Below are 17,967 nucleotides of genomic sequence, written 5' to 3'. Positions count from 1 at the left end.
AAAAAGGGGTTATTGCGCAAAAAGAAAATGTCCACACTGCTTGTTTTTGCAAAAATGGATTGGCAAAAATATGCAAATGAGATTGCGACTCATGCAAATGAGTCCCTCATTTGCATATTTTTTGCTGAGAAGTCGTAGTGTAGATGTAGCCATCGTGATTAGTGTGTGTGAATACTCTTCAAAGTATATCTGTCATAGTCCTTTTTCTAATGTTCAGATACCTTGTTTTTGAGATTTATTACTGGAAATTAAATCTGCTCATCTAACTGAAGATAGATACATAACTAACCCGTTTCAAGCCAAGTGATATTTTTGTTAATTTTTTTCTAGTTCTGACGGTACTTTTTTTTTTTCCTGTTCCCAAAAGACAGTACAGTGTTTATTAGACAGTGGTGCAGATATTAACAGGCCAAACGTGTCAGGAGCAACTCCACTCTATTTTGCTTGCAGGTATGGTATGTTTGACTTTGAAGTACTGTACAAAATGTAAAAGTTAAATTTTTAAATACATAAAAACTACTTTTGTTCAATATATAGCAAAACTCAAATGAGGAAATATGAAAACTAAAAAAAGTACTAAACTCTGCTTGTTGCTGGAATGTGGTAAAATATTTGAATATTTTATCTTCAGTTTTAGAAATGCACATGTATATAACATACACGTCTGTTAATATTGTGGGCCAAGGACCTTTCTGTACATGTACAGGGTATATCTCAAACTCATGAGTCAATTTTAGATTTAAAATCAGGAACCTATTAAAATAACCAGTACTTAACGGCTGTGTCTAGACTGGCTAGTTTTTCCGGAAAATCAGCCGCTTTTCCGGAAAAACTTGCTAGCTGTCTACACTGGCTGCTTGAATTTCCGCAAAATCACTGACTTCCTACTGTAAGAAATCAGTGCTTTTTGCGGAAATACTATGCTGCTCCCGTTCGGGCAAAAGTCCCTTTTACGCAAAACTTTTGTGCAAAAGGGCCAGTGTAGACAACTGAGGTTTGTTTTCCGCAAAAAAGCCCTGATCGTGAAAATGGCGATTGGGGCTTTTTTGCGCAAAAGCATGTCTAGATTAGCCACAGACGCTTTTCCGCGCAAAGTGCTTTTGCGGAAAAGTGTCTGTGCCAATCTAGACACTGTTCCGAAAATGCTTTTAACGGAAAACTTTTCCGTTAAAAGCGTTTCCAGAAAATCATGCCAGTCTAGGTGTAGCCAACCAGTATTGCATGCTGCGTCTTATGTCCTAGGTACACAATATATTGGTATATAATTCAGACAATTCTTAATCAACACTATGGAAATAAAAATTCAGACAACCAAAGGTACTGGCCTTCCAGGAAGGTGATATGCATATCAAGTTTAAGACTTCAGTGTAAGAAGTAATGGAAATGCATTTATAATATGTCCTAATGACTTGGTACTGGAGTGAAATTTTGTTTTCTAAACTTTTAAATTTTATTTCCAATAGCTTCTTTTTTTAATTGGACCATTTCAGTTGTTAGAACATCTACATTCTATAATCCTGGTACTTGGATTACATTTTAAATAATTCACCTGTGATTAAATTGTAACTGTAAGCAAAGTCAGAAATGAGTTGACCTGATGGCCTGCTATGAGCTATATTGTGGGAGACGTGGTCTGCCAGAGTTCAGATATATGCTAGCTCTTGACTATTGTAGAGAGGGTAAGGAAAGACTAAATAGTGTCTATTTGAATGCCTTCTGGCACTCAGTTTAGGGACCGTTATTAGTATTAGAAGAAGCTCCAGATTAGAGGCCTTTAAAACCCTTTAGAAAAGAATCAAGTAGGGATGTTGGCTAATGTTTTTTTTTCTGCAAACATTCCACCACTGAATTTACATGTGTAAATGACTACATGCTAGCATCCCTAGAATGGAGTGTTTTGTGGGTGCAATGGTGACATCTAGAAAAGAAAAATCCTTAGTTGAGAAATTGTCTGATTCACATAGTCAAGGAGAGACCTCTCAAATGCTAATTTCATATTGCTAGTTTTACTAATATTGTGTATATCTCAACAGAGAAAACATTTAGCAGTGAAGGTTACACAGAGGTTAAGCCATATGAATTTCATTCTGAAAATAATTAAATACAGGCAGTCCCTGGGTTACGTACAAGATAGGGACTATAGGTTGGTTCTTAAGTTGAATTTGTATGTAAGCCGGAACTGGCTCCAGATTCAGCTGCTGCCACTGAAACTGACCAGGGGCTGACTACAGGAAGCCGGAGGCAGAGTTGCTCTGCCCCCAGCTTCCTGGAATCAGCCTGATCAGTTTCAACAGCTGCTGAATCTGGAGCCTGAGACAGAACACCTGGGGCGCTGCCCGGTAGGTTCCCATAGGACCAACCCGGCAGCACCCCAGCTGCTCTACCCGAGGCGTCCCACAACAAAAGCCTGGTCTGCTGGGGGGGTGCACTAGCTGTGCCCCCCCCCCCAGCACCCCAGGGAGACGCGAGCAAAGCCGCACAGGTGGAGGGACCCTGCTGCCCGTGCGGCTTTGCTCCTGTCTCCCTGGGGTGCTGGGGGAAGTCCCCCCCAACACCCCAGGGAGACCCAAGCAAAGCTGCACAGGCGGAGGGACTCCGCCGCCCGTGTGGCTTTGCTCCTTTGCCCCTGAGCAAAGCCGCACAGGCGGCGGGATGCTGCCTGTGCGGCTTTGCTCCTGTGTCCCTGGTCTGCTGGGGGGGTCCAGCAAAGCCGCTGGACCCACCCCAGCAGACCAGGGACACCCGAGCAAAGCTGCCGCCTGGGCGGCTTTGCTCGTAAAGCTGCCCAGGCGGCGGCTTTGCTCGGGTGTCCCTGGTCTGCTGGGGGTGTCCAGCGGCTTTGCTGGACCCCCCCCCCCCCCAGCAGACCAGGGAGACGGGGAGAAGCTTTTCTCTCCCCAGAGGACATGGGTGGCGACCCGCCGCCCGTGAGCTCCGGGGCGAGAAAAGCCCCGTTCGTAAGTGCGGATCCGACATAAGTCGGATTTGCGTAAGTCGAGGACTGCCTGTACACTTAAAGCTAAGGTACTTGGGCTTTGTAGGAGACGTTTAAGGGCTGACCAAATCTAGGGTTAGTGGTTTGGAATGCAGTCTGGAGCAGTGATGGGAAACCTAGGCTAGTGAGTAGGCCAGATGAGTTGCCCTCCTTCATTTCAGTGGGTTGCAAGATTGCCGTAACCAAGACTGTCTCCCAGGAGAAGGTAGTTTTGTTAACTGTGCTTGCATACATGGAATTTGCGGGGTGTGCTGATTTTTAAACCAAAGTAGTGCTTTGATTGTATGCAAAGGGAGCTCATGGCTTTCACTGTCAGTGTTGTTTGCAATCAGCATGCACCTCACTTCCTGTGCCCTTTCTTTATGTTGATGTTAATTTAGGTAGGGGAGAAAAAACTACATGGATGGAAATTAGGGAATCTGACATCCCTGCGCATGGGCAATGGTAAACAAAATGTATCAGGGTCACGTGTAGAACTCTGATGGGCCTCATGCAGCCTGTGAGTTGCATGTCGCCAACCATTGGCCTAAAGTTGGAGTAGTAGTGGCTGGAGTAGTAGTGGAAGTAATCCTCTTCTGTGCAACTGCTTCATTTGCAGAGGGAAGACAGTACTTGATTGGTGTTGAAGCCTTTGTTCCAGGTCTTCATGGTGGGCTGAATTTCACCCGTTCTGAATTTAAAAACTACTGTAATTGATGATACATGCCTAAAAGGCAAGCACTTGTAACGTCTGACAACAATTTATAACTCTTATAGTATTCCGGTGACCACAGAAGCACTGTTTCATTTTTTCTTTAAAATTTACTTCAAAAATTTACTTCAAAAAATTTTTTTTCTTAAGTGCAGCCATATGGGATCTGTGGCATAATTACCGCTTTTTTGGTCTTTAATGGGTCACCACTGGCTGCAACAATAAAATAACTGATTATACATTACATAAAGTAGTTATATTGTTTCCTTGATCCAAAGCATTGCCAGTGAAATGTATTAGATTGTGAAATAGTTTTCCAAGGGAAGTAGTAAACCCATAACTCTGAGTACTTTTATGTAGACTAGACAAAGCACTAAAAACTTATTGTAAAAAAGCTATCCCTCCACATTATTGCATTGTGAGGCTGATGTACTAGATAATAGAATAGGTCTATTTTATCTTTCAAATTCTGTTAATGCAAAAATAGTATATTTAACATTGTTGTTTAAATTCATGTCAAATACAGTAGATAAAGTCTGTTTTCTTATCCTTACAGTCTGTTGTAAGAACATGGTGGGTTAGAGATCAATTATACAAGTGATTCTTTTATTTAAAATTAGTTGGATGAAAGCTTACTAGACATCTGGAAACAATCAAAATATCTCCTCTTCTCTCTCTAAGTACAATTTTCCAATCTAAAAGTAGCCTTAAATGTCTATATATTTTTCTTGTGCACTGTATTAAATTCAGGAGCCATCATATAGACTTCGAGATTAATTCTGGTCAGGGTGTTTCTGCATGTGAATTGCAGAAAGCTTCCATTCAGATCACTGTTTGTAATAGACCTTTGCAGTAGTTTGGAGAACAGGCACTTAGCAGTGTGTCAAAGGGACCAGAATAAAGTTCTATTCCATGGTGTGGCTTGTAATTATGGATTTCTGTAATGTAACTTTACACATTTGGTTCCTAATTTGTATTGGTTTGGGAATAAAAGTTTGGGAGGAACACCTTTTGCGTAGTTAATGAGCTATTTAATGGAAGCGCATGTACTCATGGGCTAAATATTTTTTGGTAAACCTTCTCCTTTGTTTCCCATAGCCATGGTCAAAGAGACACTGCACAAATACTTTTGATGAGAGGAGCCAAATACTTACCAGACAAAAATGGAGTTTCACCACTGGATCTCTGTGTACAGGTATAAATTTGCTTTACATTAACAAGTGCTGTGCATACAATTGATGTGGAACGATTTTTTTTCTCCTTTCTGCTCTCTGGAAAGCAATGACTTCATTACTAGAGGTCAAAGACCTCTTTTGAGGCACTTTGGGGAAGCAGCTCCACCTTACTCTTCTGGTTTGACTTGTTGGATTAGTTTAGAATAGCACAACATATTCTGTTTTTTTTTCTATTAATTCCCTTAGAAAATATTTATTTCCTGAATAATCAGAAAGAATGTATATTCTTGCTTTGGTCTAGATCCACCAAGATTACCTTATTAGGCTAGGTATATAGAAGATTGATGCGTCTAGCTGTTCACAATATTAGGGTGTTAAAATAAGTAAACTGACAGACATTGTTGGCCACTTCTTAAAGGTCACGTTCAAGCCATTAATCACATTGTCTTGAAGGAAACACATTCTATTTTAGATGGTCATGTGTAAAATGGTAAAAAAGCTAAGAGCCAAAGGCCTCTATGTAAGAATAACTTCATTTCTTCAAATACTAACTTTTCAAGGTGATCAAGGAGATCTTGTTGCTGAGCCTTCAGTTTTTTGAAGGTATTACAATCTTCACATCCAGGCCTCTATTCTACAAAGGATGAGGATGTTATGACTTTCTGTTCCTACACATTTTCAATGGCATACAAAACTCCAGTTTTGTCAGTTTACAAGGTTTGATAGAATGTACATACTATAATGAGTGTCCAGTGATGTGTCTCTTTGGGCAAGACAAAGGATTAATATTTCGGATATTAAATACACTATTTCCAAATCCTCTTTTAAAGTTAAGGTAGGTCTTTTATTGCCTTCTACCTTCTGAAGACTGCACACACAAATTCACTCCTGATCACCTACAATTAAAGAATACCTGTAAACATTTGACAGCAGTTTTACTATTCATGCTTCTGGAATATTTTAAAGAAGGATGATTCTGAAAGATTTGTTTAATATATTAATCTAAAATGTCTTCCTCAATTCATATCACTTTTAGTATAATCCTTGGATTTAATAGGTCTAATTGTTTTTATTACTGTCATTTTGGGGTCAGTTCCCTTAGCTCTAGTACACTGCTTTCCGTCAGTTGACATCCTTGCTAGTATTTGTCTAGTCTACCCAAAACTTAGTAACATACTAGGGATGTTAAATTTAGTTTAATCAACTAATTGACTAGTCAGTGGATTTTTTTTTTTTTTTTTTTTTTTTTTTTGGGCAGGGGAGCCACAGCCAGCCCAGCCCTGCTGCAGTTCTGCCTTTTAAATGTATTAAAAGGTTCTGCTGCCCCTCCTCCCCCGCACTGTGCACCAGCCTTTTAAATGTATTAAAAGGTTAGTTTCCAGAGCAGTAGGTGGAACCTGCACAGTGTAACTTAGGAAGTGGATAAATAAGACATTGATATTGAAGAGATGGGAAGGAGTATTACGGATGTTGCTGCCTCTTGGACAGTACTGAATGTAATACCTCTCAGCAGGCAAGATCTGGCCCGCCTAGGGCTTTGATCCGGTCTGTGAGGCAGTTCCGGGCCCTGCCTCCTAGCGGGTGTGCCTAACCTCTGGCACATGTGCTGCGGGGGAAGGAGCTCAGCCTCACCTCTCCTCCTGTGCGCAACCGCTGGAGAGCACTTCCTCCTCCTGCAGCAGGTTAGGCTGCTAAGGAAAATGAGGGTTATAAAGAACTATATTAATATGTAATTATTTTAAATATAAGTGAAGCATAAGTTCTGTTGACTAGCAGAAAAAATGTAGAGATGTGATACAATTCAGAACTCCAGATTTTGGGAAGTTCATTACTAAATCTGGTGTCTCAGGCAAAGATCTAGTCATAATACTTTGATTTTTCTTGCCCTGTACATTTTAACTTAAGTTATACATTGTTTATGGAATTATTGCACAGCCAGCATCAGTTTGCTCGAAAAATTGTGCACATTAACTGTGTTTTGGGAAATTAGTTTTGAGTGCAACAGGTTAGAATAGCAACAAATGTAAATGCAGGAGCTAATTCCACTATGATTTGTGTACAACTTTTTTTCCTGTGTTCTTAAGAATTATCAGTTAAAATGGCTGCTGGAATATAAAGTTACTGCAGTTTCTGAAGGGTGAAATTGCTTTGAGAAGAGAAAGTGAGAAACTGAGACTAATGCTTAACCTATGAATGTGTTCATCAATCCTTATTAACAAAAAATCCACTCAGCACTGAAACAACTTTTGATTTAACATGCAAGTCTTCACTTTGAGATTTGGTCTTTGTGTCTTCTGCATTTGTTCTTTAGTATTGTTCCCTAAGAATGGACTGTCTGGCTGTAGGCATGCATAAACTACATGGTTTTAAAAATTGTTTTTATAATGCTTGCTTTAAAAATGCTATTATACAGGGTGGATATGGAGAGACTTGTGAAGTTTTAATACAGCATCATCCTAGACTCTTCCAGACAATTATTCAAATGACACAGAATGAAGTTCTTCGAGAAAACATGGTAATAAAACGTGTGTGTGTGTGTGTGTGTGTGTGTGTGTGTGTGTGTCTGCAAGCTTGTTAATGCGTTCTTTCTACTTCTGTACCTTCCCCAACAGATTAAACACTTCAAACTTGACTCAAATTCAGTGAAATTACACTGACACATGATCATGTTTACAATGTGTACTTAAACATGAATTTTTTGCTTACAATGGTGTACTTCAATAATTGGAGACATCCAGCAGTTCTGATGAGAAGCCCATTAAACATGGAGAACTCATTTGTCTGTCTCTCTAGTGCAGAACTTCATGTGCTTATAAAATATACTGATTTAACATGAAAATGTACAATGAGTTAGCTGAGAGATTAATATGTACTGATTGCTACCATGGCATGCTGGCTTGAAATTTGGTGTAGCCTACAAGTAAAAGTGTTTAGATTTTATCTAGAACTCTGTTAATATGCTGTCATAACTTTGGAAGACTGATCAGAGTAAGAGCTGGAAGACGAGGCCTTTTGCGGGTTCTTTGCAAAAAAACCCCAAACAAACCAACTTTGGTACAGCATAAGGATGTTTAAAATGAGATTATCTGGCTAATCGTATAGTCCAGGGGTCAGCATCCTATGGCTTCTGAGAGAAACAGATATAGCTCTTTTGAAGCTCAAGCCCAGCCCCTACTTGGTTCCCCCGGAAGCAGGTGGCCTGCACTGGAGATGTAGCAAGCTGGGGCAAAACACCTCTGCTGGCTGGATCAGGCCCATGGAAGCAGCAGGGAGCTCCCAGGCTGCCTCCTCTGCTTGCCCCTGCACACCATAAAGAAAAGCCACTGTGGGGCTCTTCGTTTTACATAGGCTGTGAGCAGGCAAGGGAGAGGGTTGTAGTGCCTCAGGGCTGCTCCCATCCCCAGCACAATCCCATTGGCTGGGAGTAAGTATGATTTCCCTGAATTATCTGGTTGAGAATAACCAGAGCTTGACAATCTATTGAATCTACTTGCTCGGGGTGAGTAGAGTTCAGCCCGGCGCCCTGTTTACCGGCAGCGGCGTATGCGCAATGCGGCTCTTGCACATGCGCAGTATGGGGATGGCGAGAGGCTTTCGCCGCAGTTCGTCAAGCCCTGAGAATAACTATGAGGTGGGTTTATGTTCCCCTCTTCCAGATTTTCATTTAATATGATGATGTAGCGAGCTGCACCCGGGTCCTTTCCTGATCACAGAAGATTATGGGTCTTGAAATAATTTCCAGCTCATTTTGCTTTTAGTCATTCTCTACCTTGCTCCCTTTACTAGTATAAACAGGATCATCCCTAGGGAAAATAATGTCCTGGGTGAACTTGTATTCCCCTCTCATCACTTCTGGTCTCCACAGGCTTTCTAGGCTTCCCACCCCCCGCACAATTTCCATGCCCTACTGCTCTCCCTGACCCTGGTCCTTAATTTGTATTGAAAGAGGTGCCAGAGCTCAGGCCCAGCACAAATTAAACACTGGCTAAGTGGTTTGATAATGGCTTCTGGAAGGAAATACCACTGTAAGAAGCAATGTAGAAATAAGGGTGGCATGGTATATGGAGTATGCCATGCTTACGTATGTGTTGCTGCTGTGGCTTTAAACTTGTAAACGTGATTACTTAGGTATCTGGGAGAACTAATTTTTTTGACAGATAATAACTTGGAAATTGGATCCAGTGCTCCTGAAAGCTAATTGCTATATAGGAATTCCCCGGGTTACGTACAAAATTGGGGCTGTAAGTTTGTTCTTAAGTTGAATTTGTATGTAAGTCGGCCTTGGCGCAGGGAGTTTTTTAAAATGGCCCCGGCGGCACTTCACATCCCCTTCCCCCACTCCCCTCCACGGCCAGTCTCGGGCTGGGGCCAAGCGCTCCCCGTGCACCCTGACCGACCGCTGCAGCACCCGGAGGCCGCAGCCCGGCGCAGGGCCGGGTGTTTAACGGCTGAGGCGGATTCCCCTTTAAATCTCCCCGCCTGCCCCCCAATGCACCGGGCGCGCCGGACTCCCTCAGTGCCGCCGCCGGGGCGCAGCTGGTGCGGGGCGCCTCCCCCACTGTTGCCGCCTCTGGCGGCGCGGGGGGCGCTTCCCCCCAGCAGACCAGGGAGATGCGGAGTGGGTTTTCTCGCCACGGAGGACGCGGGCGGTGGGACCAACCTGGCAGCGCCCCAGCTGCTCTGTCCCAGGTGTCTCAGATTCAGCCGCTGCTGGTCAGTTTCAACAGCAGCTGAATCTGGATGCCTGGGACAGAGCAGCTGGGGCGCTGCCGGGTTGGACCCGCCGCCTGCATCCTCCGCGGCGAGAAAAGCCGCTCCACGTCTCCCTGGTCTGCTGGGGGGAAGCGCCCCCCGTGCCGCCGGAGGCGGCGACAGTGGGGGAGGCACCCTGCACCAGCTGCGCCGCGGCGGCATTTCCATTCAGGTGGCACTGAGGGAGTCCGGCGCGCCCCGTGCATTGTGGTAAGAGGAAGACCTGGGAGGAGAGGGGGGCAGGCGGGGAGATTTAAAGGGGAATCTGCCTCTGCTGTTAAACACCCGGCCCTGCGCCAGGCTGCGGCCTCCGGGCACCCCGCACTAGCTGCCACTCCCCCTCCCCCCGTTCGTAACTAGGGATCTGACGTAAGTCGGATTGATGTAACCCGGGGACTTCCTGTATAAAGAAAGAAAAAAAATGTATACAAACTCCAATTTAAGCCCACATTTTCAGTTTATTTGCACACTTATAACAATCAGGAGATAATTCAGGAAGATAATCCCAATCACAAGACTTGAGGTATCTGTTCTGGAGCTTTAATACAGATATTAGAAATACAAGTTTGATACTTTGAACATTATCTTCAGTAGAAATAAATACAATCTGCTTACTTTCTCTAACACTCTGTGTTACTTTAAAAATGACAAATCCTGTGGCACCTTAGAGACTAACAAAAATATATAGGATCATGAGTTTTTGTGGATCAAGCCCACTTCAGATGAGTTTGGAATGGAAATAACAGAAACCAAGGCATATGTAACAGCAAAAGAAATTATAGGGCCTGTGTTAAGGAATATTAAGTGGGATGGATGTGTTCCATATATAGTCTTGATGTGAAAATATGGATGTTAAAGGCAGGGATATTGGCTTTGTAACATGCCAACTAGTTAATGTCAAGTTAATTCAAGCCCAGGGTAACAGTGTCAAACTTGTAGGTGAATTCAGGTTTTGCGGTGTCTCCCTCTAGTTGGATAGAGAAATTCTTTTAAATCCATGATTAAATGACCAGGCAGGTTAAAATGTTTCCCTACAGGTTTATGTGTGTTACCATTTCTGATGTCTGATTTGTGTTTATTCTTTAACTGCTTGCTTTTTTTATGTCTGTTCTTGCCATCTCATCATGAAGTTGAGGAAAGGATGGCTACCTACATTTTGTCAAACTTCCAGTCGGCCAGAGTTATGATGACAGGGGATCTAAGAGTCCAAACTCATATTGTTGTAGTCTAAGCTGACTTTAAAGCCAATGTTCCATCATAGAAATCAGTACATATTAGCAGTCACTGGGCTACTTCATTGTACATTTTCATACTAAACCAGTACTACTTTATTAGAACATGATGTTTATATACATAAAAACATTTTACCACCCCCATGTTTAATGGGCCCTGCACCAGAATTTCTAGAACAGTTGTCAGATTCAGCTCCTCAGTAAATAACCAAACAAAAATTTCAGGTTTGAGCACACATTGTAATGTGACAATGTGTGGGTGCAACTTCACTGAATTTGAGTCATCAAGTTTGAGATGTTTAAGTTGCATGGGAAGATACAGAAGTAGATCGAGCAAGGCTTTAGGGACTTGCTGATCTTCATAGAAGTAGTAAGTAAAATAATGGGAGTGGATGACATTTCTAAAGAAAAAGCAACAGAGAAGAGAAAGATGAGATGCTATAAGAGATTTCAGCACATAGAAAGGTGAACCCAGAAAGCAATATTGTGGAAACCAAGATGACAAAGCTGAGGAGCAGCAAGCGATTGTGTGAACAGAGACTGGTCATTCAAATTGAAAATAAAATGCTTTGTTCCTTCAGTATTGATGTTGACTTAGGGTGGTAATGGTGGGAAGTTGGATTGGATTGAAGAGACGCAAGGAATTAGTTGGAGGAGAAATTAATGTGATTAGGCATTACCAACTAGTATTTCAGGAATCGAAGCTAGAGGTTAGTTTGAGGGAAAAGCTTTTTCAGGAAGAAGGAGTGATGCAAGAATATGTTCGAAGGGAGAGGAATTAAAAAAGTAACAAAGGATGACAGCAGGAATACAAGGATGTAGTGAAGAGCATGGATAGAAGTTAAAGGATTTTTGTGCTTGGGAAAACTTTTGAGCTCCTGGACAGTGAAGAGTGCAGATGAAAGGTAAAAGGTGGAACTGAAGGTAGAGAAGAGATTCTGGATGTTGTCAAGATAAGTCTGCTCAGGAGTAGGGATGTTAGATATTGTTTGTTTTTTAATAATTGTGTAGCTACAATTTTTTTTTAGTATTTAGTTACTAAAATGCTCCCCCCTTGGGGCAGGGCGACAGCCAGTGCATTCTCAGTTCCCTGCCCCACTCTCAGGGAGCCCCTGACATCTCCTCTTGCTGCCTCCGTTGGCTCCCCATGCAGACTGGCTCACGACTGCCATCCTGATACAGAGGCAGTAGTGCAGGGTGGCAGTAGCCCCTGTCTACCGGGGGCCTGAACTCCCTGTGGACAAAGGTTGCTTAGGCATTCCATGGAGCAGCCTCTGTCTGCTAGGGCCCTAAGCTCCTTGTTGACAGAGGCTGCTCCGGCATCCGTCCTATCGTGCCCTCCCCCCACCAGCTGGGAGAGACTCTGTGCTCTGTCCTCAGCAGGGAGTTGCTGCTATAGCTGAGGGAGACATGCACCTCCCCCAACTAGGCAGCTCCATGCATGGCAGCCCTGAGCCTCTCAGTGGGTCTCATTGAGCAGCTGCAGGGCTTGTGCTGCCATGCAGCTTAGAGGGAACCTTGGTTCCTACCTCACCTAGCCATATGTTGTGTTCAATTAATCTGTAATAGAACACTTAGTAAAATCACATGTTAACTACTTTTATTTTACCATATCTAGTTGCGGCAAGTTCTAGAACATTTGTCCCAGCAAAGTGAAAGTCAGTATCTTAAGATCCTAACAAGCCTTGCTGAAGTTGCTACAACAAATGGTCACAAACTACTTAGGTAAGTATCAAAATAATATATAAGTGGGTCAGTAGTGAAAAATATGTTTAAAGATACAGGTTGCAGCTCCCTGGTCCGGCACTGTTAGGTCCTGACTCTCCCAAACAAGAGAGTTTACTGTATTGGGAAGGTCAATTCTGGTCCCTTTGCTGCTGGCCTGCAGGCTCTTCCCGCATGGCCATCAGGTTCTGCTGTTGATCCTGTGGCCCACTGGCTACTGGGGCGCTTTAGTCCAGTGGCTCTTAGTTGTATTTATTATCAAGAACAGAATATTTATCGTTCACTTAATTTGTAGTCCAACTGGCATGAAGACAAATGTAAATTAATCATACTTGGTAGAAACATTTGAAAAAAGATTAAGCTAGTGGGTCTTTCATTTTGCATTTTAAAAATCTTTTAAAAAGGTTCTTTAAAAGAAACAGCGCAGTTTTTTTCCAGTGGTGATCATGTGGGCCTTATGATTTGTGGGGTTCTGTGGTGCTGGATCTAGGCTCTAGTGGAGTTTTCTGCCACTTCTTTTCACTTGGCTTATAGTCATTTTTTGCGCTTTTATGTAAGTATGTTTTTAGGATGGGTTCATTATGGGCTAATTAATTTTATTTGGTGTGTCAAGATCATCAACATTTAACTGTAGAGCAGACTCTGTAAATGATTACACTGTCAGCCAAGTTGTGAAAGCCATATACTAACTCCTGGCCCTCTTCTGCTACTTATTTCCTAGCCATCTCATTTGTACCTTTTAAAATCTAATCCTTGCCATTTTTACGCAGCTTTGCTAAAACTTGTTGTTTCATGTTCCTTCAGTTAATTGTCACTTTTGCCTTACAAAAGCACATAGGAGCAAGTGGTATGTGAGGATACTCTATCTCCCTACTCATCTCAGTTGCCTCATTTTGCTTCTACTATCTAACACTAGCATTTTTCTTAAGTTGAATTCTCTTCTCACATCTGTCCCCTCTGCAAATCAGGCTTCTGCTGTTTCACAGCACGGTGTTAAGCATTCCTCTGAAGCATTTGAATCAAGCTGGTATTTCAGACTGGCTCCTGACCTACTTGGGCCTCATGTTTGATCCTATATGGCTATTTATGCCACTGCCTCAACTTCAGGCCTATTATAATCTTCACCCATCCCCTCATTCCTTCTTACTACTTTAACACACCTATAAGTGTCTTATGTTCCTCCCCTTGAGATTCATGTGTGAAAGTAGTTGTCCATCATCTTGAATACAAGTATGCTCAGTTCTCTAATGTCAGATTGTTACACTGGTTCCCTGTACATTACAGAACTCCATTCAAAGAAGATTTTGTCTTTGTATGCCTACTAAAATGTCCTGGTAGGCTTTTGCCTCTAAATGTGTCTGCTGATATGCAGAAGAAGTTGGTTGGTTCTTTAAGCAGCACCTGCAATTGGTAGTCTCTTCTCTGACCCCTTTTTCCACCTCTGTCCAATCTTTCTTGTGTTCTACGTCTTTCATTGCTGTATGCAGACTGTGGTGAGTTGTGGAATATAACTTTTACCTCAGACTTTTTATGCTACTTATTAATTCTGTCTTGCACTGGTTTTCTTTTTCATTGAATAGTCTTGTTGGCATGAAACACTTCTTACTTTTTACAGGAAAGTTTACCAGATTTCAGAGCCATAAGTAGTAATGGAATGGCATAGATACAAAAGTGAGTGAGGCACTCTGAAAGGGCTAACTGAAATAAGATAACCCCAGAGTGGAATTGCCTCACTGTAAACTTGGTTGCACATTATCAACCAACCAAACAATGAAGGTGCTAATGGTTCTTGGTGTCTGTGTAAAATCTGGTGTTGGTCATCTTCCTTTCCAAGTGCTAACTAATGGTTCTTATCAGCCTCTTGTACCTATTTAGTTTTTGAGATGCTACTAGACCAATGGTCTCCAACCTTTTTACACCCAAGATTACTTTTTAAATCTTAGAACAGGGGAAGATCTACCACCTCGCCCCTTCCTTGAAGCCTCGCCCCTTCCTTGAAGCCCCGCCCTCTCTATTCTCCTCCTGTCCATCACTTGCTATCCCCAGTCCTTACTTACATACTCTGATAAACAGTTTATTTTTAAATTATGCGATACATACAATTAAAATCACATGTTTATAGTTATGAAATAAATGTTTTTTTATTCATGCTATTTAAATCTAAAATGAAGCATTTATAATTATACATTTTGTGGGGACAGAGTTCTGCGGCTGGGGGCAGAGGAGAGGGAACAGGGTGCTGGGGGGGCAGAGGACAGGGTTCTGCAGCAGGGGACAGGGGAGTGGGGACAGTTAGGGGAGTGGGGACAGCGTTCTGTAGCTGGGGACAGAGTTCTGTGGCTGGGGACAAGAGAGTGGGGTCAGCGTTCTGTGGGTGGGGAGTGGGGTGCCAGTGGAGGCAGAGAATCCCCTGCATCTCCCTCCTCCCAGGATTTTCCCCTCCCCAGGGAAATCAGCGCGCGCCTGCCCAGGAGGCCAACTCCCTGGTGCAGGGAAACCCGGCACCAACACCCCCCCCACACAGGGAAGCCCCGCGCGCGTGGCTGCCCCGGGGCTAACCCCCTGTGCGCCTCCCGCGGGGCTGACTCACCCCTCTTGTGCAGTGTAGGGAGCTGCTGCTCCCTCCCGCAGTACACCCGGCAGAGCAGCTAGCACACTTCTGGAATTGCCGGAAGTGGCGCTAAGCTGCAGGACTTCTGTCCATCCCCGGGAAGCAGACACTACCTCCGTTTTTTCACTTGAGGTAAGTAGTGGGGCTTCTCAGGGTGGGAGGGAAATGGGGACGGGGCAGACAGGACGCCTCGCGAGCTACTGGTCGAGGCCTCGCGATCGACCAGTAAATTGCGATCGACCTGTTGGTGACCACGGTACTAGACTAACAGTTGTTTTTAAAGTCTTTCCTGTTACAGACTTACTCTGCTATCCCTCTGAAGCTTATCTACTCACTGTCCTTTTTTTTTTCTTCTTCCTCCCCTTCAATTTTTTTTCCTTTGCCTCCCTTCTCTTATTTATTCAAAATTTCTTGATAGCTTTCGCAGAAGGGACAATTTACAGTTAGGGTGTTAACTGGATAGCTTGTCTTCATCACAAAAAGGAAAGGATTTATAGGACAATGTTCATGAACTTTTTGAGGGAAGTTGGCATCTTGCCCTTTTAGTCAGCAGGGGATCAAATTGGTTCCCTTCCAAACCAGGATAAAAACAATTTTTTCCGAACATTGTTGAGTATGAATCCAATTTGTAGGTAGTAGGTTGGAGCGTCTCAGTAGTTCTGGAACTTCAGATTCTTCCACAAACTCATTGTTGCTTTCTTCTTTTTGATATGTCTCTACTTCACTAGATAAACGTTAAAGATATGTTTAAACAAATCTTAGTTCATTTCAAGTTTAATTTTGTTTAAGAGCATTGATGTAATGCCATTTTAATTTTATGTATCCAGACAAAGTTGAACTCAATTTTTTTTCTATTTTGTTCTGTTCTTGTTTTAAAACACTTGTAGACTTTTGAATTGAGCACCAGATTAAATGCATAAATGCAGTACCTTATTTTTAAGTCTATGAATTCATGGAGTCCCAACAAATGTATCCCCATATAATATAATGGTATCACAAATAGCACAGAATCCTGCAGAATCATGAAAACCACCTACAGGAGTCATTTAATAGAAATAAAGTGAGGGTTTTATATGTACAATGTGAGGTAGTTTGGAAAAATTCGTAATTAAAATTTGGTAAAATGCTCTCAGATTTTCAAATATTTCTGGTTATTTCCCTTTCCCACATTACAGACCATCTCTATGCTTCAGCATGATTTTGTAGTGGTTATTTTGTTATCAGCATCATACAAGTGAAGAAATGATACTTGAGAGAGATAGGGTTCAGTCCTCCATCACAGATTTTAAGTGATTTGGCCAAATCAAACTTGAATCTCTGAATTCTTATGTAAATCAGGGATAATACTTCTCCACCTCACAGAAGTTTCAAATAAATCGAGGTAGTCTGCTATTAGTGTTGGGGGTGATGAGTATGTAGACAGAACGTGCTGATGCTTATATGTTTGACTTTGAAACTTAGTGAAGCCAGTTTTTCAGGTGGAGCAATACAAGTAGGTTTTTTTTTTTTTTTTTAATATGCAGCATGTCTAGAAAAGCTTTTCTGCAACATATATAGCAGATGTGGAGAGAGATTCTTTTTGCAGAGGAGAACTGGATAAAACTATTAGCTCAAGGAAAATGTTAGCTTATTTCTTCTTTTGGTCTGGTTGTATGTTTCTGAAACATTCTCAGTGAGGGAAGTAAGATACGGGTACCAAATTCTAATATAGAAGGCATTGTCACTAGACCAATGGTCCCCAACCATTTGGGGATGCCGGGCGCCCGGGGGGCGGGGGCCCCCCCGAGCGGGGGCCCCCCCGAGCAGGGGCCCCCCCATAGCCACATTTCCGGGGCCGGCGCTGGCGCTCTCTCCCCCAAGCGCCGCGCTCCCGGGGCCGGCGCTCTCTCCCAAGCATCGCGCGCCCCGGGGCCGGCGCTGGCGCTCTCCCCCTCCCCCCCTTCTCCCCCTTCCCCAAGCGCCGGGCGCCCGGGGCCGGCGCTGGCGCTCTCTCTCCCCCCCTCCCCCATGCGCCGCGGGGGGTCAATCCGCGGCGCCCCTGGGTCCGGCGCTCACCGTGCGCCACGCGCCCGGGGCCGGCTCCGCCACCGCGCATGCGCCACGTGCACTTGGCGGGCGCAGACAAATGCCCCCACGGGCGCCATGGCTCCTGCGGGCACCGTGTTGGGGACCACGGCACTAGACCATTGGGTTCATCTACATGGATGGGTGAAGTTTGTCTCAGATAATTTAAATGAAAATGTATGATGTTCGGAATGATGGCTAGATAAGAATCTCCCAAGTGATACTTGCACAATTATGACCAAGATCTTAGGTGACCACAATTTTGAATCTGTAAATTTATTTATTTATTTTTTAATTTTAACTGGGGTAAATGCAGCCTTTTCCTTTATAATGTAAATGCTATTTTTTTAATTTAATCCTGGCTTTTTAAAAACTACCTGATCAAATAACAGCAGGAAAGGTGTGAACTCTTTCACTTTTCCTAAAAAGCTGTTAATGTTAATCTCCTTAAATAATTTAGTCATACCTTTTATTTAATAGTAATTCTTTAAAAAATGAAAGTTTCCCCTGCTTCATCTTCTTTCTTAAAGAATGAACTGATTCAGACCTCTAACCGAATCAGAACAGATGCTGTTTCTTTGTCTAGTACAGTGCTCCCTATCCTGTTGGCCTGATTTTGAGAATCCCTGGGTTTAAGCAACCTTTGTTACTGCGACCCCGCCCCCCCCCCACCTCCCTTCAAGTTGTGACTTAAACCTGTTTTACATGTACTTTCGTCTGGC

At 43.1% G+C, this 17,967-nt stretch overlaps 1 protein-coding gene across 4 annotated transcripts in view; it reads left to right on the top strand.

Moving 5' to 3' along the window:
• Nucleotides 1-17,967, top strand: part of HACE1 (HECT domain and ankyrin repeat containing E3 ubiquitin protein ligase 1) — a 93,926-nt gene that overhangs the window by 20,219 nt on the left and 55,740 nt on the right. For all 4 annotated transcript variants that reach the window (XM_075923937.1, XM_075923936.1, XM_075923938.1 and 1 more), the window contains 4 exons: nucleotides 368-450; nucleotides 4,785-4,881; nucleotides 7,275-7,376; nucleotides 12,464-12,570. In XM_075923937.1, the coding sequence (XP_075780052.1) occupies nucleotides 368-450; nucleotides 4,785-4,881; nucleotides 7,275-7,376; nucleotides 12,464-12,570 (389 nt within the window). The remainder of the gene's footprint in view (nucleotides 1-367; nucleotides 451-4,784; nucleotides 4,882-7,274; nucleotides 7,377-12,463; nucleotides 12,571-17,967) is intronic.

Source organism: Pelodiscus sinensis, chromosome 3 (assembly GCF_049634645.1).
Source record: "Pelodiscus sinensis isolate JC-2024 chromosome 3, ASM4963464v1, whole genome shotgun sequence".
In the NCBI taxonomy this organism is placed as follows: Eukaryota; Metazoa; Chordata; order Testudines; family Trionychidae; genus Pelodiscus; species Pelodiscus sinensis.
The sequence above is the reverse complement of the archived record's forward strand: the minus strand, read 5'-3'. Positions and strand labels throughout refer to the sequence as shown.